Source organism: Hydractinia symbiolongicarpus, chromosome 15 (assembly GCF_029227915.1).
Source record: "Hydractinia symbiolongicarpus strain clone_291-10 chromosome 15, HSymV2.1, whole genome shotgun sequence".
Taxonomy (NCBI): Eukaryota; Metazoa; Cnidaria; class Hydrozoa; order Anthoathecata; family Hydractiniidae; genus Hydractinia; species Hydractinia symbiolongicarpus.
In genome coordinates this window covers 7,698,905-7,721,031 of record NC_079889.1, presented here as the reverse complement: position 1 = coordinate 7,721,031, position 22,127 = coordinate 7,698,905, and the positions used below count along the sequence as shown (strand labels likewise).

At 32.3% G+C, this 22,127-nt stretch overlaps 3 protein-coding genes across 3 annotated transcripts; 2 read left to right on the top strand and 1 right to left on the bottom strand.

The window, feature by feature from the left end:
* The first annotated feature begins 3,585 nt into the window (after positions 1-3,585).
* On the top strand, positions 3,586-6,204 carry LOC130628892 (uncharacterized). The gene has a single exon (XM_057441933.1). The coding sequence runs from the start codon at positions 3,679-3,681 to the stop codon at positions 5,284-5,286; it is 1,608 nt and encodes a 535-aa protein (XP_057297916.1). The 5' UTR covers positions 3,586-3,678; the 3' UTR covers positions 5,287-6,204.
* Positions 5,466-6,427, bottom strand: LOC130628684 (N-lysine methyltransferase KMT5A-B-like). The gene is made up of 5 exons (XM_057441668.1): positions 6,362-6,427; positions 6,133-6,220; positions 5,866-6,031; positions 5,704-5,794; positions 5,466-5,558 (listed from the first exon to the last, which is right to left on the bottom strand). The coding sequence occupies exons 1-5, from the start codon at positions 6,425-6,427 to the stop codon at positions 5,466-5,468; spliced, it is 504 nt and encodes a 167-aa protein (XP_057297651.1).
* Positions 6,428-13,507: 7,080 nt separating this feature from the next.
* On the top strand, positions 13,508-15,530 carry LOC130628683 (ATP-dependent DNA helicase RecQ-like). The gene is made up of 4 exons (XM_057441667.1): positions 13,508-13,613; positions 13,723-13,999; positions 14,438-15,448; positions 15,500-15,530. Exons 1-4 carry the CDS (start codon positions 13,508-13,510, stop codon positions 15,528-15,530), a joined length of 1,425 nt encoding a protein of 474 aa, XP_057297650.1.
* The last annotated feature ends 6,597 nt before the right edge of the window (positions 15,531-22,127 follow it).

The following is a 22,127-nucleotide window of genomic DNA, read 5'->3' as shown; positions in this document are numbered from 1 at the left end:
AAAGTAACATAAGCTTCCCGGTTAAAACAATCCTCAGCGCACATATAGATGTAATAAATTTTAACGTAAACGCATTTTTACATAAGTGTGAGTTATTAAAAAGTAATTTACATATATACAATAAAATACAACTACGCTCAGGAAAGCAATTATACTACATACATCGAAATCACATTTTGTTATCACGCATGTATATCAGCTGATAAACATTTTAACGTATACATTTCTGTCATGTCACTCCATTTCTAAAAAGCAGAATTTTTTTAGATTCAAGCTGTTCATTTAATTTTGGACGGTTTCAATGCGATAAACGAAGCTTCCAAGTTTTTGTAACATCTTTGAAAGTGGAAATTCCAGCATACAAATCCTGTTATGTAAAATTGGTGATTCGAACATAATAATTTCTGAACTATATTAATCTCAATGACCAAGTAGTTCAATGTTTCATTAACAACGAATGTATTACATTTTTGAAATTTACTCTTTTAGTCAAGATTTTTTAAAAATCTTGAAAATAACTAGTATATAGTTGCAACCACTTGCTGAATTCAAGTCTTGATTAGGATTGTATATGTAATTCATAGCTAACTTAAATTATTATATTTAATTATTATAATAAACCTGAAAATTGATGAACAATAAAAACAAAATAAACACAACGGCAAGGCTGAAAATTATTGATTTTCTTTTTCTCTAAAAAACAACTTGGAAAATATCTTTTGATGTAGAATTTTTCACAGAATCAATAAAGATTTCGTAAAAATTTTAAAGTTCTAGATTTCAGGTTACAAAAATTTGTAATATACTGTATACCCAGTAAACACAAAGACGTCTTAAAGACGTCTTTTCTCGTCTCTAGCTCGTTCGGACGTCTCTCGACCAGAAAAAGACGTCTTAAAGACGTCTTTATAAGACGAGTCAAATCTCGTTTAAAAGAAACGTCTTAAAGACGTTTTTATCTGGTCTCCGTTAGACCAGTTATATCTCGTTCTAAAGAAACGTCTCAAAGACGTCTTTATTTGGTCTCTGTAAGACCAGTAAAATCTCGTTCGAAAGAAACGTCTCAAAGACGTCTTCATTTGGTCTCTATAAGACCAGTAAATCTCGTTGGAAATAAACGTCTCAAAGACGTTTTTATTTGGTCTCTGTAAGACAAGTATAATCTCGTTCGAAATGAATGTCATCATTTCTTTTCGTTTTAAGATAATTTCACTGCAAACAAATAACTACGTTAATTGTTTTCCCATTCGCAATTATTGGCGTACAAATAAACGTTCATGATATTTAAGAATATTTTATACAGAGGTAGCCAAAAATTCGAATTAAATTTGTCTAAAAAAGGATACATTTTACAATGAAAACAGCGTTTGAAGGACCGCATAGAATAAAATTGTGAAGAACATCGTTCTATTTCAACAAATGTTGCATTTGATGTTTACTTTTGAACAAAAAAGAATAATGTGCTCCATAACACAACAAGTAAATAGTAAAGCAAAAAAGGCTGTATCTATCCGAGGTATGAATGGACAATAAAGAAAATATTTTGCTGATTGAAAGTAAGTATCTTAGATATTTTTGGTACTTTCTCGGGCAGAAACATTTGCGATTTTTAGTCTTCACGCGGAAGAATGGAATGCTTACGACTTATTTTAAGCCATTTTGAAATCAAGGGGAGCTTTCATCAATACTTGGGAAAATAATACTTTAAATGCTTAGTTTTAGCTTCACCATTCCTCCCCTTCAATTGCACGTCACACATGTTCTAAAGTTTTAGACCTATAAAGTTTGTTATTGAAATAAAAACAGTAGCTACTTTATATATCGGCGTAATGACTGAAATGCATTTTATTAAAGGGTTGTTTGGATATAACTTCAAAGAATAAACACATCATCCAACGTGCACGATATGACAGATATATTTTTCAAGCAGAGCTCAGACCGAAGTGTTAGTGATTGGCGAAAATAAATTGACGCTGTTGTTCAAGACAACCTTCAAAGATACTAACTGCTATTGTTTATGGTCAACAATTTTAATTTTGTAGTATTACACTGTATATTTTGTATAATGCACGCTTTTTTATAAGCAAAACAGCTTCAAATACTTGATTGTTGCTTATCTGTTGCTCATTGAACATTCATCTTTTACAACAAGAAAAGTTTCCGAAAGTATTTAATGAATTTGTTTTCGTTGTTGTTGCTTATATAAAAGCTTGTATGTGATATTATTTTATTCTTATTAAACTGTTTATTTATATAAATGATATAAATATCAAGTTTCTATTAAATACTTCATCATCGTTTTCTTAACCCTTTTCTTCTTTTAGTTTGTCACACCTCAATCAGAATTAAAATTACTAAAATCCTGATACGCATAGGTTAAAATTATCTAAAGCAGCCCTGCCTTGGCAGTATAACGTTTGAAAGAGACTAAATAAAGAAGTCTTTAAGACGTTACGGTACCTACCGGAACGTCTCTAAAACGTCTTTAACACGTCGCAAAAAGACGTCTTTTTTACGTTTCTCAAAGACGTCTTTAGGCGTTACGCTTTTAGACGTGTCAAAGACGTCTTAGAGACGTCTCATCTGGTCTTCGAAAGACGTTTTTAAGACGTGTTTAAGACGTCTCGTGTTCACTGGGTAATTCCATGCCGAATTTAGCCAAATGTTCTGGTTTTATAAAAAAGTCTGCAATAATATGGTATAAAAAGGACGGGCAAACCCTAGTCTTTGCAATTACTTTAGAAAATAACGGGAATTCCATGATGAAAAAGATGTATAAAATTGATTATTCGAATATAATAACTTCTGAACAAGGTATGGACTAGTTCAATATCTCAATAGTTCAGGAATTAGAATTTGAATTTTTCAGTATTTAGGTGTTCAAAACTTATACTCGCTCAATAATTTGTAAAAATGTCGATGGTCGATAACAACTAATCTGAGGAAGAGAACATATGGAAAATGAGAATACAATTTTATTCCAAACTGGAACAGGTTGTTACTACTGTCTCTTTAAAAGGCAATTCTTTTTAGCAAAAGGAAACAATGTTCAGTGATTGATGTCCATACCAAACTTGCACACTAATCGGCTATGCGTCTTAAGGTTTGATGTTTTTATAAAAATGTGGAATGTCATATCGCACTTTTAACATTTAAAATCTTATTCATGTAAAACTACTACGTTTTATCATCTGGAAGGTTGACATACATACATGCATACATCAGACATATGGCCGATAACCATAGCAAGTTTGGTAAGGACGTCTCCTCTAATCACGATTAGAGCATGTAAAATATTACAGGATCTATCCCATAAAAAAAGAAATAAAAACAAGTTTTTTGAAACAAGCTTTCGGTTGTGACCAGAGCCATAATCACATCAATGTTTTCACTAACAAAAAGAAAAACCTATACATAAATACTCTCTACAATTGCTAAGAGAAAAGAAAAGTTCAACTAAATAGATACAAATAAAACGCAGCAATTATTTGCCACAGCTGAATTAGAATGTGATAAAGAAATGTGCACCGTACAAGCGCATTGATGAAGTGTAATTTGTGTTTCTCAGAGAAACTGGAAATAGCTATTTATAGAGACGATAATATTTTAAACAAAAAGAACGAGTTAATACACCTTTTTCAAAAGTCTGGGTTTTAAGCGGGTTGAATCGGTGCTACCATGCGCACGAAAATTTCGGGTAAAACAGTCCGTACGAAAAGTTTTGCAAGGGAAGTCTCAAGTTTTTCAGTGCCAGACGCTTTCAATTTTCGTGCTATAATTGTCTTTAAAATACTTATGGCTTATCATTGTGCTGTGTTTAACAGTGCCAATGGCGCTTATAAATTGAAAAAATGGAAGGAAGCTGTTTGTGAGGATCACAATGTAAAAAAAAGTGAATGTTCCTGTGAACCACCATTTAGACTTTACCCATTTCCAACAACAAAAAAGAATCCAGAAAAGAGAAAAATGTGGATACAGCTACTTAACCGACTTGCCCCTGGTTCAAAAGATAAGTTGTTTGAGCCCAGTAAAGATGCAAGAGTTTGTAGTGAACACTTTCTTGATGGTAAGCCCACTGAGTGCAATCCCCATCCTACTGAAAATATGGGTTATGATTCTCGAAAAAAAACCTCACTTTTATTTAAATCCCCTTCACAGAAAAAGCCACGAAAAAATGCAAAAGCGTATGGTGATGCTGATAATTGCCTACAAATAACTGAAGATGTGAATATTACCAACCTTGATGATAAAAATAATGTGGATAACAGCATTAGCACCTTTGTTCACGTAACAATAATAATAGCAAGTTTTATAGCTCTTATAATGATGTCTCTTAAAAGATGTTTAAATGTAGAGAGGGAAAACAGAGAACTTAAGAATAACAACATAAAGTTAAAGACAAAATCTGCAAAATTATCACATTTGCTTAACCAAACAAAGTTGCGAAAAAGAACTGAAAAATACCATAACCATATATTTGTTCGTAAAAGTGTATCCATTTATAAAGAAATAATAACATCTGATAAAAAGTGTAACTTTTATACAAACATAAACAACCGAGAAGCATTTGAATATTTTCATGATGCAATAAAGCCTCATGTATGTCAAAGATTTCATCATACAAAAAGTGAAAAAAATCAGTTAAAGAAATTTGGTCGAACACGTAAATTATATTCGAAGGATGAGTTTTTGTTGGTTTTGACGAAGTTGAGGCTAGGAGTATTGTTTGAAGACTTAGCAGATCGATTCAAAATTTCAGTGGCAACAACTTTTTCAATTTTTGCCTATTGGATTAGAGCTATGTCTGAATTTTTTAGCTGTATGGTTTATATGCCAGACCAAGAAAGAATCCGAGAAAATATGCCCAAACGTTTCAAAAAATTTATTGATCTTGTTGCAATTATTGATTGTTCTGAGGTTTTTATAGAGACCCCAAAGGATCTGGAGCTACAAAGTGCTACATGGTCTGATTATAAACATCATAATACGATGAAGTTTCTCATTTCGGTTACTCCAAGTTCATTTATAAATTTCGTATCCGAGCCTTATACTGGACGAATTTCTGACAAAGCCCTTACTCTTGACAGTGAATTTTTAGATATTGTGCCACACTACTCTCGTGTTATGGCTGACAAAGGATTTAATATTGCCAATGAATGTGCTGCCCGTAGTATATATTTTACTGTACCACCTGGAAAACGTGGGACATCACAAATGACTCCTTCCGAAGTTAGAAAAATCAGCAATATTGCGAAATTAAGAATACTAGTGGAACAGGTTATTTGAAGGGTAAAAACCTTTAGAATTTTAGCACATGAAGTACCAATTACACTTTTGCCTCATTTGAAGGACATTATAGTTGCATGTTGTGGCTTATCAAATGCAAAATCAGCCATTATGAAAGATTAGACATGGAACAATGTATATACACACATATATAATATCACATACATATAATATATATACTAAGAACTTTTTCTTGATATAGGGATATCTTTTGTCATCAGAATGTTATTTATAAGTGTTGTATTTAACTCTCTGTGTATTTTTTCAGGGAACTTGGGTAGAAATAGAAATTGTAAAAAATGTAATAATTGATGATAGGATTTAATTGTTTACATTTCTTTGTTAGAGATAGTTACCTGATCTCTGAACCTTTCTCAATAGTTTTCAATGCGTATAAGCAAAGAAAAGGTTTCCCACCAAACTCTTTACTTTCATTACGCTGTTGGCGTAGGACTTCTGGCTGTCATTGACAAATTTGCCCAACCGATTGTTTTTTGTAGCATCCACACTAAAAATATATTTAAAAAATGTGTAGAAAGGTGCATCAGCGTACTTTTGATAATCCAACGAAATTCTTACCATAATTTTTTTCCATGGTAATTAAAAAAGTAAAGATAGCATCCTTTTCCTTTCTTTTCATAGTATTTTTCCAGTTTATCACCCTTTTCCGCGGTCACTAAACATCCAGGATACTGGAGAAGAAAGTCGCCAGGTATGAATTTTTTTAATGCAAATACACCATGGCCTAGAATATCAACAAAATTGATCAGTGTTTTATTACCAGCGTGCTCACATTGGAAGATATTTGGAAGAGTTTGTTACAGACTGCATGAACTAGCGATCTACCTATATAACTGTCGATCTTTTTGCAAATGAAATTGCTTGAGGGATCTACATTTGTCAAGCAACATTGCTCATCCCCCAAAGCCTGTTCCTAAATAGTAATACTTTTATTTGATACAATCATAACATTTAAAGAGTAAACAGCATGATTATTCAGTGTAATGCCGGCTCCGTGTTACTTACTTCTTTTGGACGTGTAAAATGGTCGTTACAAGATTGGAGAACCTATAACATTCCAAAATGGAATGTGTTTAGTAAAAAAAAGGTAGCTCGATGACTTAATGATGATTAGAACCATATTATTACCTCTGATGCTTTTGGATTCTGTTGCTTCACCTCGTTTGGCTAAATTCAAATTTTAAGTCATTCTGACTATTCAATCTAGTATGCTCGCAGACCAAACCAAATAAAAACAAACAAAAAAATCACTTCAGTCATGCATAAATGATGGAGTGTCGCATACTGTTGGTGGTACATAGACGGTAGCCTTTCTTAATTCATAGTTCTACAACCACAACATAATTTGGATTTTTTAGGTAAGATTTTATTTAAGTGATATTTTTTTTTCAAAATTCATTGCATCTAAATTACCTTCGTTTGCTTGACGCAGACCACAGATTTGGCATTGTCTTTTTGCGATAAGTCTTGGTTGGCGCTACTTGACTAAAATATACATAATGATAGTCGGTAATAATGCATACAAGCTCTGTTTTCAAAACAGCATTAATTTGTTTTACCTCTTCTTCGTAATCGCTGGTTTGACTAGTGTGATGGAGGTCATTATCTTTATTTCTTTGCTCAGGCTATTAAATATCGAGTTGTCAGAAAAACACGTAAAGAGATACATACCGTCATAAACTATGTATTTTTCTGACTCGTATTTATCACTATAATTTTTCGTTCTCTAGATAGCTCTATATAGATAGACCTTTAAAATATCTTTGAAACTTCATATCAATAACAATTTGTACGGGAACAGAAAAATTAAAAAAGTATGACATGGTTTTCCATTTTTTCTAAAGTAAAACATAAATACAAAACACTCACCGAGGTAACAGAAAAATCATTGCTAGAAAGAAAGAAAAAGGAATTTTTAAACAAAGCCAATATGTATATACTTTATTAGGGGTTCAAGATTAGGTTTTTGCACATCCTGTGCTGCTTTTGAGTGAAAACGTATATAAAAACAGTAGTAGCAGCAAACTTACTAATCTTTACACATTTGAATCATGCTAGACCCTTCTTTTCTGAATCTCTTCCATTTTGTAAAATTAAGCTTAACATTAGACCAATATTTTCTTCTTAGGGCCAGTACGAAAAATTTAACACTCGTTGGGGTAAACATTTCCAGATGTTTGCGCAAAATACTGCTCTTAATTTTACTTATAAAATAAGCCACTTCTTCATCTTTAAATGTTTCGACACTAAATTCATTATCAAATGGCTTTCGGATAATCAGTGGCTCACAAAAGTGAGCACACATCAAATAGGCAATACTTCCACCACTTTGTCGTGCATATATGAGATCTCCTGGTGCGTGATCTAATATATTAATGCGATGCTTTTCTTACCTTGAACTGTAATCTTGTTGGTCTAAATTTTAACATCATGCAAGGTTAAAATTTGTGGAACTAAGCATTCTCCGATTAAATAAATACCTTGTTTAAAAAATCAATATACAATTTTTTGTAAGAAACTCCTATATTTCGCGTGTTACGTTAACTATAATCTTTGCTTCGTATTTCTTAAAATCGTGTTTCGTATAAAAAAATGTGTACTAATTTAACGAATTCAAAAAATATCTAGTTTTTAAATTTCATCAAGCAGCCATTCTGATAAATAACCAAAATTTCTTTCGAAAATTTCTACTAAAATTGTGACAAAGTTCTTATAAACTTGCATATCCAGTAACAAATATAGAACCTAGAAACAAATTCAACAACATAAAAATCTACTTCAAAAATGTACCTTGTGAATAAGATCTTTTAATCTACTTGTCACCTCAGTATCCTGCTCTTCTGTTGGCATTGTAACATCAGTACCAGTAAGTCTTAAAATATGAAAACATCTTTTTTAAAACCTCCAGTCAATAAATGCTGCGTTTACACTTAAGCACTTTTACGGATTCAAATAGTTTGAAAACAGCCATATTTTATTCGTTTACACTCCGTTATTCAGATAACGTAATGCTTCGAATAAACGCCCCCTTCTATTAAACGCCACCCTTCGAATAGACGTCCCTCCTTTTCAGTTATTTTTTAAATAAAAGCCCCCCTCGAGTAGACGCCCCTCTCTCATAAGGGAGTTTATGCGAGGCGATAGTAAAAGTATACTTACTTACTTACTTTTTTACTAAATCTTAGGTTTAAGTTTGGAAATTTAGCTTTTCACTTTTGAAGTTCATTCTCTAAAACATGTGAATATCTTTTATTTTCTGTTGTAAAGATATATATTATAGGTATCCTTAAAAACTGAAAAAGAGACGAAGTGTAAAAAATTTAATAAACGCCACCTCTTTTAAACGCCCCCCTCGAATAGAAGCCCCCGTCAAAATGTCAATAATTTAACGCCCCGGGCGTTTATTCGAAGCATTACGGTATATGCGTTATTGTATATATAGGTTTAAATTAGAAATTTATACGGATTTAAGCAATTATTACGGATTCAAACGAATCTGGGGAAAAAAATTCTGAAACTTTTCAGTTGTTATTTTTTATCGTTTTCATGCTGAATCCGTTTAAATTTGCAAAATTTAGTGTAAACGCAATCCGTATAAATTTCTATTTTTAGTAACTTACTCATAAATCCAGATAAATTTGCACAAGTGCATATTTAATTTTTCATGTAAAAAAAAATTCAATTCCTCCTACATTTCTTTACTAGAAAATAATGGGTTTAAAGCATCGTATAATGTATACCTCCTTTTCAGTTTTCTGATTCTTGGCTTTGACGAGAATGTAGCAAATCGGTTCAAGTCACAACCATTTTTATTTAAAAATTTCTTGACAATATGTCCAGCATTTTTAGGAGTTTCACCTTTTGAGTTAAGTAAGTTAAAAACCTTAGCTAACTGAGTGAAATTAACCTAATCACCATCTGGCAAATTGGTAACTTTAGTGAGACAGCCAGCTGAATCCCAACTAAAGTTATAAGGTTGCAAACATGGTCATGAGGTCTCTTTAATCCAGCATCTATAACTTCTTTTTCATTCAATGTGCGTTGGAGGGCACATTCACGACTTTCAAACGATTTAGTCATTTTTTGTTCATTGTATTGCCTTTTTGACAATGTTGAACCAAACAGTCTGAGAAAAATATTAAAAAATTATTAACAAATAATAATCAATATTGAGTGGTAATGTTATACAAAATATAAATGCAACTTTGAATAATTTTTATTTTACTTATGCTGACTGAAAACTTTAAATACAATATTTTTTGCTATATATATCTTAATAACTTTAGTCACAATGAAAAAATACCTTGATACAGATGTTTCTTTCCACTGATTTTCTATATCTTTCTTCACACTCCTACAAATATCTATTTGTTTCTCAGCTCTCTTTGTGCTGCAACATAAACTAACAGCCTTTTCAAATGTTACACTGTGTTGCTTCTCAAACTTTTGGTCTGATGATTTGATGGTAGATTTGGTGATGTCTAACAAAGCTTTTTGTTGATTTATAGGGTACAGCCTCTATCGCTCTTTTTTTCAGATAGCTTACTTTTACTGGAAAATAGGATAGTGGTACCCTATAATTTTCATTTGTTAAGCATGCTTTACAATCCAAAAGGCAATGTTTTGTTTATCTCCAGAAGTTAGCTTATTCCAGGCTTCCGATGAAAACGACTCTAAAACATGTTTTTTTTTTCAGCAGATGTTTTCCCAAGTGCAAATCTCAAAACTTGTTCTGTTTTAAAGTTCTTCCCCAGTCTATCACTATCCTTCATCAACAACTCATACACATACACTTTTGCAAATCTACAGGTGAGTGGATCTAACAAAGACATGCTGTTTGAAACTAAAATAAAATATAAAATACATGAAATTCATAGACGTGGCTCGTAACTATTTACACTTTTTTCTATAAGAACAATGAGGCTGAATTTTTTTTAAAAATAAAAAAAAAATAAGAACAATGGCAAGGTGGAAATTCTGTTTTTCTCTGAAAAACACAACAAACATGGCGAAATATCTGTCAAGTTGTATGTAGAATAAAATAGTAAAGGAAGTAAAAATTAACTTGACATTGGTTCGGTACTCCGATACCAATGTCAAGTTAATTTTTACTTCCTTTACTAATAAGCTCTAAACTTGTATGTTTATTGAGCACTGTTATTGGCTAACTGCACGACAGTTTTGTAGAATAAAATATAAATATTTGATTGTTTTGTTTTTACAAAGAGTGCGCAAGAAAAACCGAGCTGAATAAAGTTTTTAAATGAAAAATTTAACTAGAAATTGCTACAATGTTTTTGCAATTAGTTTTGACAAAATGATTTATAATATCCCCATAAAACGTGATCAGATGAACCTGCTCGCATCTTTGGTGTTTTTCCAAAGAGACATCCGGATCGTAACTTAACGAATGTACTCTTTATTTAAAAAATAATTAAAGTAGTGTGCATCCAGAAAGTGCATCTACATCAGTAATCGGACATCTTGTAACTTCGGACGGTGCACAAAATCTCAAAAAAAAACCAGAGCAAGGGGTATAAACACCACTGCAACACGATGAAAGTCGTTGATTGAAGTAAGCTGTACTTTCTTACTAACTAGACTTTATTAACTAATTCAGTTACCATATTCCCTCCAGACACAATAAAATATGTTCAAAGTTTAGTTTTCACAGTAGCTAGCTAAAGCTATATATACTTTCCATTCCTCAAATTAAAAACAGAAAATTGTAATTTTTTTCCAGTCATGTGACAACGCGCCCGAGAGGATGCCTGACTGCTAAATATATAATTTTATCTAGGACAGCACATGTAAATATCTCCCTATTCTAGCTGTATATATAGCTGCCAGAAGAACTTTCCAAACTTATACTAGCTAATTATGCTTCAAGGAAGCTAGACTTACAAATTAATGATTAAAGTAATGTATAGATATCTCACCTAAAGGCTTTTTCACCTTACTTTCAAAATACACAAAGTTTTAAGATGAAAGATTTCAACGTTTGATTACTGTTGTCATTTTTTCCGCCAAAATACCGCCATTATTAGGACTGTCCAAAGTCATTCTGTAATCTGATTGGCTAAGAAATGCCTGTTCATTCTGGTCTGATAATTATCCTTTTACTGATTTTCCCTATGTTTGTTTTGATTTATTACCCTAGCCAACACATCATGTCTTTATTGATCTTTCGCATACTTATTTGCCACTAAACACGCACAAATATTGTAACATTTTGGAAAGGGCAGTAATTAGTTTATCAGTTTATACAAAGTCTGTGGTGTTTATACACGTGTCCAGCAGAGAATGTAAACTTTTTGGTCCAAGGGTGACAAAAAAGTTTAATACTTTTGCATTTATTTCCTTGTCTAACAGACAATATCCCGCAGAATTTTTAGAAAATGATAACCCATCTTATTACCCGTTTTACTTTCACTACTAATATAAGCGTGCGATTTTCCAAAAAAACCCTTAAAAGTATAAGCTCTTTAAGGGAGCATATCTCGCGTTTATAAAAGCCTGGAGTGTAACCCAGGCCTTAAAATGATCGTGGAAGAACTGTAAGTCAGATATTACATATTCTGATGGCTCCATGTACACTTCCGATTATTTACAAGAGCCAAAAAGTCCAACCTTAACTACAAATAATCAAAACAACAAATTAAGCCGCGATAGCGCACTTCAAGCGGCTACCATATTCATTTATATGTATCTAAGAACGACAACAAACAGCATTTCTGAAGTGGAACCAATGTAATATGCATGTGCCAGAGGTACAAAAAATAAACCCAGCGTAATACAGTTAAGCAAGGCTCACGAGAAGACCAAAGTAGACAGTAAAATCATATTTTTTTGTGTGACGAAAATGTAATAAAAATAATCTGCCAATCGACCAACCCTGCAACAAAACTACGAGTCGGAAAACGGAAAGCCAACAATTAATATGGCGGCTGCTTGAATTGCGTTTTTGCGGCGTGCTCTGTTGTTTTCGTCATTCATTTGCTGAAAGATTTGTTTACAACTTTTTTATTTAGCTATACTTCTACTTTAGAGAAAAATAATGTGAGTCAAGACATTTTAACTCGTTGGGTCGTAAATCAGTGAAATACTGGAATGTTAAAAAATATTGCCTCGAACTTTTTGTAGTCTGCAAGAAATTGTGTAGGTTATTCAAAAAACAGCAAACAAGCAAGATTTTAAGGACAACCAAATCTCTATAATGATACAAAAGTTGTGTCTGCCTGTGCTTGGCAAAGTGAATATTATTTTTGAAGTCATCAAAAACATCTCAAATGTTAATGGTCAAATTGAATGTCATGATGTAAATAACATGTATATATATTTGACACAAATCGCCAAAATTTGATTTAATGAAGCTATTACAATGTAATCATAGCTTTGAGGCTAAATAACTTAAAAAACACGTGGTGACGTCAGTCATTTTTTACTGTGTTGTTAACTAGAAACACCCTGGGACCAAATTGAGTAAGTTCAGAATCTATTCAGAATCTGTTCAGAATCGAATTTATTCGAACATACTATGACCAGGGACTGAATCCGCCCACCCCCTCAGTAACTCTTTATAGGCTTGTCCAAATTAAATCAAACTTAGCACACTTATACTACGTCACAAAAGCAACAAAATGGCAGAAATAAGTTTTTGCTTTCGTCAGCACATTGGTTGGAGTTAGATGACTTTATTGAAGTCGATGTGAATTATGCAAGCTTTGTTTATCATACAGATGACATGCAAATAATTACAAAAATTCACGACAGTTTATAAATTTTTGTGGATGTGTGTGCATTACGGTAGGTCAAAGCAGTATTATATGAACTAAAATTTGAAGTTCATAGATATTTTCAGAAGCCAGTTCAAAAAATTAGCAGATATTTTTTTAGTATATATTTTTTTTAGTATATTCTTCTCATCCAAATAAAGTATCCTATTTTAATCGTGATGAATTTCGTTGATTACTGTAATTTTTTGTTTATATTTTCCACCTACCGAAATGCGCACACTTATATCTTGCTCCAAAGCTAAAAAATTACAATGACCCTGGAACAGGCTGGTCATGTGATACAAAAATGCCCAGATATACTGGGCATTTTTGAAATTCCAGAGATAATGAGATGCAAATTTGACGCTCGTCTCAAGCTTTAACAGAGACACATTAATACAAGCGAGATAGGAGATAGCCAAAAGATGGATGTGTTGAAACGTTTGGATTTTGTATTTAATTTGCACGAAGGTTTTCCTTCTCACTGCTTTAAGCCTAAACAAGTTCAATGTTTTGAAGCTCTTTTAAAGGGCAGGGATGTTGTAGCTGTCGTTAATTTTTCAACTTCTTCCTGACGTTATACCACAAAAAAGTACAAGGAATATTGTTATTGTGGTGTGTCCTTTATCTTCAATTATAGAAGACCAAGTGCAGTTTTTAAACAGTGTTGGTATTTCAGCAATGTCACTTCATTGCAATAATAGTTCCACAAGCTCTTATGAAAGTTTGTTTGCCGAAATGAAAACTCATGAAGAAATCAATATATCAAAAAAGGTGCAAGAAGGGGATATAAATCTACTCTTCGCTCATCCAGAGGCAATACTTTCCGAGCAAGGCAGAAATTTATTAAAGTCAACTGTGTATCAAGATAATGTTGTTGGAATTGTTATTGACGAGGCCCATTGTGTAGAATTTTGGTAAGTATATATATACAGTTTTTTTCTTCTCATACATATATTTAAGAACAAGTTAGCTACATCTTAGAAACATTTTTGACTAAGTTAAAGTAATTTACAATGTTATGACTAGCTATGTGTACTGTATTGTGGAAAACCTAAAGTAGATAAGCTACCTGCAACTCTGCAGTTCGGGTGCAAGTCCTGATTGGGTTTTTGTACAATAGCTGGTCATGTCATTAAATTACCTCGAATAGCTAGCTATACATATGGAGTCAAAAAAAACTATTCATTTCATTTTGATTTTACGTTTCGATTATTTCTTTGTCAGGTTGACAAAGAAAATAATTAATAAAAAATATATAACAAAATAAATTAATAAGATGCTGCTCTAAAAAGGACTATGTACTTTTATATAAAAAAAAATTAACCAATAAAATATCTAAATATACATTTCAGGGGAGAAGAATTTAGAAAAGATTTTAAAGAACTTTCCACAGTGCGCACTTATTTTCCAAAAGCCTCACCTCATCATATAACAAGTTTAGTGAAGTCATTGAATATGTCAACAGCAAAAGTTATCAGAGTAAATCCCAACCGCAAAAACATATTTCTTGACAAAAAGATCCGCAAAAGTAATGCTTCTGGATTCGAAAGCTATGAGAATATATTGTTACCTATAGCAAATTCATTAAATTCAGTAAGAGAACAATTTCCAATGACAATCATTTATATGAAATTAAAATATTGTGGTCTTGCCTTTAATCTATTTGAAAGAATTTTAAGCACATTTCAATACGTGGGATTTGAAAAAACACCATCTAGTCGTTTGTTTTGTCAATACCATGCACCGCAGACAAAAGCTATGAAACAAATTATCATAAAGGAAATTTCTAAGAAGAACTCATGGATCAGAGTTATCTTTGCTACCACTGCGCTCGGAATGGGTGTTAATATTTCACATGTAGAAGATGTTTACCACATTACCCCACCCAGCAATCTTGAAGCTTATGTTCAAGAAATAGGACGAGCTGGCAGAAGTGAGCAACCTGCAACAGCTATTTTGTTTTACAATAATTCCGATGTTTCGGCAAATAAAACAAATGTGGATAAAAATATGAAATTGTACTGCCAGACATCAACTTGCCTAAGGGAGCATATTCAAAAACATTTTGGTTTCAAGCACGAACTTCAAGAAAAATGTTGTTTAATCTGTGAAAAAGTGGAATTGGTAGAAAAACCAACCACTGTAAGAACTCGTTTAACAGCAAAATTAAGAAATGAATTAAATAAGGAACTATGTATGGCCCTATCCAACATTAGTGAAGAAAATTCAATATTTTTGTTTGGGACTCCCAAAGAGCTTGCCGCTGACATTTGTTACACAAGCTCACAATCAAACACAGGTACCCCTGATTTATCCATGTTACATGAGAACATTGCTAAAGAAGTTCAAAATATTTTGTCAAAGTATTTTTGAAAACATATATATGTAAAAGTTTAGTAAAATATATAAAGTAGAAAAAAACCCATCCAAAACCATCACAAATAACTTATATACTTCTAATTTTCTGGTAGTTCACTTAGATGTTTTTTAATCCATTTTTGATGTTCCATGACGTTGATATATCGAAGTGGAGATTGTCTTATATTCGGAAAACTAGAATGGTGGCGCAATGGTGCATGGTCAAAAGGCTTAATTGTCAGCAGATCAGCAATCATTTCCTTTTCGTCTTGACTTGAATCACGGGTTTGATGTTGTACTGACAGAGGATGGATCCCTGATGTGTTGTCATAATTTTCTGAAATTTCTCTGATACCACTTACAGCTTTACATACCTTGCTAATAGATTGAACAGTTTTATTAGGGCCCATTCTTTGAACAATGCTCTTGCTTAACTTGTTGCAAATTTCCTGAGCAAGATCTTCTTCCATATTATTTCCAGGACCACCTCTCCAATTAACAAAAAAGCCATATTTAAACTGTTCTGATAAACGTGGTGTCAACATACATTCAATTTGTGCAATGATAACGAACATTTCAATAGAATACTTACTAAAACCTCCTAGTGATCTGAATGCAGTTAACAAAAGCTTTTGATTAATAAGGTTACGTTTACCATCACCCTCTTTGGCTGTATCCTTCATTTGCAAAATTAAAATAGTAAGAAAAATCGAACATAACCCATAGTTCTTGACATAATCATCCCCTCCTGTGACATTTGGATTTTTTTAGAACAAAAAATTTTGAACAAATGTACCTAACACATCATCAAAATACCTTCTTTGCTTTTCTTTGTCTTGTGTAATGTGTACTGGAAACGGATAATTTGATGGTCTGTCTTCTAGAGAGCTCATACCCAGAAATTTCATTAATGCGACGATTATGTAGGCACGACCCGTACTTAAAAATAATTGTTCACTACCTTCATATGAATCTAATACTTTAGACTGTTTCGCATCCTTTCGGTTATAATTTTCCCTGAAATATTTAAGAGTACCAATTTCTTTGACTGATTCAGGTGCATAAAGCAGGGAATAACTGTACTGCAATAGTGACGCTTTGCAATGCCACATCACAGGTTTAAATGGAGCACAGTGTTCCAAACGGTCAAAGTCTACCATGGAATTTTCACAATTTTCTTTATTTCTTTGTATGTTTGTGACATCACAGAGAGCAGGTTTATTTTCAAAAAGCTTCTTTTTTGCCACAGATGTGGTTTTACTTGGTGAAGAAACTGCACAACGTTTAACTGAAACATTTTGTCTATGTAAACTTTGATTTTTTTGGCACTGACATCGGTATTCATGCATTTTTTGAATAAACGATATACATTTACGACATATAGCATCAGACATTCCATCATCTTGTGACACTCTTATTCCACATGTTTGCTCAATTTTAAATGTTAGGTAAATTTTTTCTCCACTTTTTGAAAAACATTTTGTCACATGGTTTTGAGCAGTGACAATACAGCATAACCGACAAAGCACTTCATTTTTAGGTAACGTGGCATGTTTAGTATATATCTTTGTTGGTGTATTAACAACTTCAGCCATTACAATGTGAAGATGACATTGACAAAAGTACTCCAAAACTGACTTGAAACATTTGCACTGTTATCACTACTAACTTAGCAATATGTAACTAGCTAAACTAAAACAAAAAAACAATATAGTTACTATATTCCTTTGTACACTCAACATAAAGTAGTTTAAACATAGTAGGCTGTTTCATATACAGAAGGAAAAAAAAGGCTTATTACTTATTGCATTACCTTAGCGAAAAGGTAGCTAGCTACCTTTATGTCTAATCTGCTACAACGTCAACAAATCAGTAAAGCTAGTGACATTTGCATCTTTATGTCTGGTCTGCTACACAACAAATCAGTAAAGGTAGTTACATTTGCCTGTATTTTACATGCAACTAAAAACTTAAATTTCTATCTATTCCTGGTGTCTTATGTTACATATAATAATAATAACTAGCTATATATATAAATAATATCACAATCCCTAATCTTTTCTAATGTTGAGTCAATTTTTTAAAGCTGGAGACCAACAGCCCAGCTGCCATGTTTGTTGTTACTGCCTCGAAAGACAACTATGCATAAATTATATTTTGGGTATAATTATCATAAATTATAAGCGATCATGTGACCAGCCTGTTCCAGGGCCTTTTCGCCGCTATCAGCTTTATCAACAAGGCAAAATGCCCTGGGAACGAGGTTGGGTAAATCGTCTATATATTTTATGTGACGTTCATGATTGCAGTTAAAAAATCTTTGAAATAAATATCCCTTGATGTTGTTTTACATAAAAAAGACATTCAGAACTAAAAGAATTGTATATCCCATTATAAATAAAAAACGTTAGTACTCGGCAGTGCGCCGGGTTTTTAACACGTTTTTCGTATAAGCAACATATCCCTAGCAACACTAAGTTCTAATAGAGATTTGTAGGATTAAAATGGAATAAAAATAGCAAAAATAGCCATATAACAAGAATTCACTATATTTGACAAGTGCAGTAAATTTTGCGCGAAGATGTAGACTAAAAGTAGCACATTAACTTTCGATCCTGTATAGCTGAGAAACATAAGCAGTCTCAGCAAGTTTTTTTTTTGTTGCTTTTTTAAAACGTGTATTAAGTACCAGAGATCTAGGAGGATAGAGGAAAAAGAAAAACAATAAGTTATACAAGTAAAAATTTTCTCTTCAAACCAATCACACCCTACGCGCCCTAATTACTTCTTTGTAAAAGAAAAACGCTAGATTTAAATTATGCGCTTAATAAAGAAACTACTTGTGCTAACGAAAAATAAATGTTAACATCTTTATTTCTATCCTCCTAGCAGAAAGAACGTGTAAAAACAAGAAATATCCTTAACCAAATAAATATTTGCCTGTACAAACATGTTACATTTCGTTCTCTATAAAAGAAGTAGATATAAAGATATAATACGCAATAAGGAGACTAATTTATTCAGTTATAAAAATAATTTATCATTTCACAAAATAATAAGAATTTATTTACTTTAAAATATAATTTGTTCACATCAGATCTCGTAATGCCATAACGACTGTTCTAATAACCTTACTCTTTACAAGCATAGATTCTTCAAACAAGGGATTTAAGATACCAGCCTTGGACAGGTGTGACTGATGAGGCGAGCGTGTCGTTTTGGTTATAACGATTCTATCCACAAAGCATAAATGATATAGAAAGCTAGGATATAACCCCAAGGTTAATCTCTGCACTTACCACGAATATAGAGTTCCTCAAAGTTGATAGTGCCATCTGGGAAATAAAACTTCCTGTTCTCAAGTTAATAAAAATATTTTTTAGGAGAAAATTGTTGTTTGTTTGTGTTTATTAATTCTGTATTGTTTAGAAAAAACGTTTTAGTGCTTCTTTTTTACATTTTGATGACACAGCTAAAAAATCAAACACATTTGGTAACATCACTTAACAGAGACAATCCTAAGCAAGCTCACAGGAGCTTTCGCATTTTAAAATGAATTTCTTTGATTTAACGAGGTATGTCTAAAACACTTGGTATTAATTCCGCAGTTGTCAGCCAATAAATTGCCTGCAGTAAACAGTCATAAATTTTATACCATTTTTGAAGTAATAATAAAAAAAGAATTCACAATCATCACAAAATGCCTTAAAGTAGTCGATAATTGTGCAATTTACAGTGCCTTAATACTTTGTCCTTAAATGTGAGAAAAAAGGTTTTCAATCAGGCAACTGTATTTACGAAAAAAATACCAATCAAGTTCGATTTGTTCAAATCAAAGGCCGGTGGACCAAGTTACTTGGTCTACCAATATTTGACACACTAACAAGCTTTAACACTTAGGCAATTGTACTTACCAAAACGGTACCAATAAAGTAATTATATTCACAGATTTTCCCAAAGGATATTTTGAAAATAATCTTCTATGGTTTCATTAAGTGCTTTTTCGAAAAACTCATTGCTTTGCCCATTCCATCTTTAGCACACTAAAGATCACGTGCAGCAGTCATAATTATATGCTATCGTGAAAATTATAAATAGGAGAGAAATCTTCACCCAAAAATATTTTAACTTTATTACTACTAGGGTGGAAGCAAGCGGACTACGGCCCCTGCAGGCTTTCCTGTGTAACACTTAACTGGGCATTCTTTTGGTTATGATTTTTTTTTCAAAAAAATTATGTGCATTGTAATTATAATTTGTTTCAAAAAGTGTGATTCTAACAGATTATTGTGACGCTTCTTTTGCAAGAGGCATTTTTCTTCTGATTCTTTTTGTTATATTCAGAAATTTTGCTAATGAAGAATCAAAGTATATGGAACTCGTTATTGCGTAATTTCTCCCCATGCATGCTTATTATTATTATTATTATTCCGAATATTTTAACAGGTATAGCCACTTCAGTGTTGGAAACACTGTTATTAATGTTGGTCCTGTGTTCGGAATGTATACATTAAGTATACACCGGTAATACCTACCCAATTTTCCTCACATGGCATGGGTTGACCCGCAGCTGTGGTAAAGGCACTTGCTAAACATGCCCGCGCTGTGGACCGAACCACCCTTGTAATTACGAAGCGAACTCCATAACCACAAGGCCACGCGCCACAATGATGATATTTTTTAAGTGATGTCCAAAATCAAAAGACTCTGTCATGTCGTAGTCGACAGTGTAACATTACATTATATGTTGTTTTGGTTTTTAATTTTTCGTGACTTTTTGCTTCTTTTTTCAGGGAAATTGGATCCTCATATTTCTGAAAGTTTTGGTGCTAAATGATTTCTGGGACTATGCGTCAAAGAATATTCCATTCTTTTTCAATGAGTGTTATTGACACATCATTCTATTTTTTTTTCTTCGATGTTAGTATGAACGTGCCAATACCGAAGGTGAGATTAGTGTTGAGAATTAAAATTTAAGAACAAATTACGACTTTTTATATTTATAAATAATGTGACAGTTTCTTTTTCTTCTAGCGGTCTATGTTGCTTATCAGGTATTAGATGTTTTTTACAGAATTAAATTAAAAAAATATATATAATGAAAACTTGTGAAAAAGGTAAACTCATTCTCGAATAATTATTTTACTCACATAGAGCATAATGTTCACATCGACTACGAATAATTTCTCCCTAATTATTTAATATCCATAACGAAATATTAGTGTCATGGTATAGTTATTGTAAGGTAACCTTATATGGTATTTCTCTTTGGATTTTGGTGAATTTTACTGTAAATTCCCTAAGGATTATGTTCCTACGGCAGTTTGATGGGTTATGGCTTTAGTAAGTAGCAATAAAGCAAGTTCTATTCTATTTCTATAAGTATTTATGATACATCCGGCCATCAACTTTTTCATCCACGATGTTAGTATGAAGGTGTCAATGCCAAAGATGAGATTATTGTTGAATATGTAATTTGAAATTCCAAGAATAAAATATTTAGAGCTAGAAAGACATTAGCAAGTGACAATAAAATTACTATTATAAATTTCCCATTCTGTTTCGATAAATATTTATGTTACATCATTTCATCAATTACCTTTCATCCGCAAAGTTAGATTAAAGGAGCATTCCCAATTTGAGATAATTTTGAATAATTAATGGTTTGAAATTCTGTATTTCTTATTTCTTTAGATAAATTGAGAAATTATTTCTCACGACCCTTTTTGTTCTACTTAGATATTTTTGAACAGGCATATAAATTTTTTACAGGTTCAAATGTTTAATAAATCAGTGAAAATGTAAACCTACACTGCATACTTTTTTCCCATGCAATTAAGGCTTTCCTTAATCATGACCAATCACAGTCAGTTAATATACGTTAAATAAAAAGAAATTATATTGGGTGCAAGGACTTAACTAAACTTTGCTAGAGAAATGAGTTAGAAACACTCTGATGTGTTGCTAACTCATTTGCCAACTCATGACCTCTCACCTGGTGTGCTTGACACATTTCAAATTAGAGTACTTACCTGCCAAATGTTAAAGCCCTAGCAATTATTCTTTTAAAATCATAAAGAAGGAGATTCCCCTAGCGTTGAACAGTTCGAAAAATGCTAGTAGAAATAGGGTTAGCAGAAACAGTTATCACATCCAGTTGCATAAATTTTTATACTTCTAAATATTTAAACTTTAAATGCGACGCAAAAACAGAAGGTTTTAACATCAAGCAAATGTACTTACCAATTACATTTACAAAAGTTTCCACATAGACCATTTTAAAAATACCAGTCTGTAGCACACGAAATGACGCACGTGCATCTGTCAGAAATTATACGCTATCTTCAAAACTATAAAGGGGGTACTTTAAAGTAGGTAAGAACTGCATTAGTTTGCAGTACATAATTTTAAAAGACACAACTAACTTCAGCATATTATAGTAGCTCTAAACAAATCTTCAGCGTGCTCTTGTTTTTCTACAATCGATGGTCCTGAACTAAAACATTTTATCATCAATCTATAAATGGATTACCGTTGCTCTCAACACAATCGTAAATTATGTTTATATAATTTTGTCATCTAAAGCAACACATCTTATATACCAAGTGGTTTTGTAGATTCTAATTCTATAAATTGTAAAAAGCAGAATTTTGTTTACATCCACTTTTTTAGAAGAATTTCTCG

Bases quoted from the DNA above. Each gene is read 5' to 3' on its own strand.
- LOC130628892 (XM_057441933.1), top strand. From the start codon at position 3,679: ATGCGCACGAAAATTTCGGGTAAAACAGTCCGTACGAAAAGTTTTGCA.
- LOC130628684 (XM_057441668.1), bottom strand. From the start codon at position 6,427: ATGGTTCTAATCATCATTAAGTCATCGAGCTACCTTTTTTTTACTAAA. The intron at 6,221-6,361 runs GTTATAGGTTCT...ATTACTATTTAG, and splicing joins AACACATTCCATTTTGGAAT to GAACAGGCTTTGGGGGATGA. The intron at 5,559-5,703 runs GTGGGAAACCTT...TTTCTACCCAAG, and splicing joins TAATGAAAGTAAAGAGTTTG to TTCCCTGAAAAAATACACAG.
- LOC130628683 (XM_057441667.1), top strand. From the start codon at position 13,508: ATGGATGTGTTGAAACGTTTGGATTTTGTATTTAATTTGCACGAAGGT. The intron at 14,000-14,437 runs GTAAGTATATAT...TATACATTTCAG, and splicing joins GCCCATTGTGTAGAATTTTG to GGGAGAAGAATTTAGAAAAG. The intron at 15,449-15,499 runs GTATTTTTGAAA...TATATAAAGTAG, and splicing joins GTTCAAAATATTTTGTCAAA to AAAAAAACCCATCCAAAACC.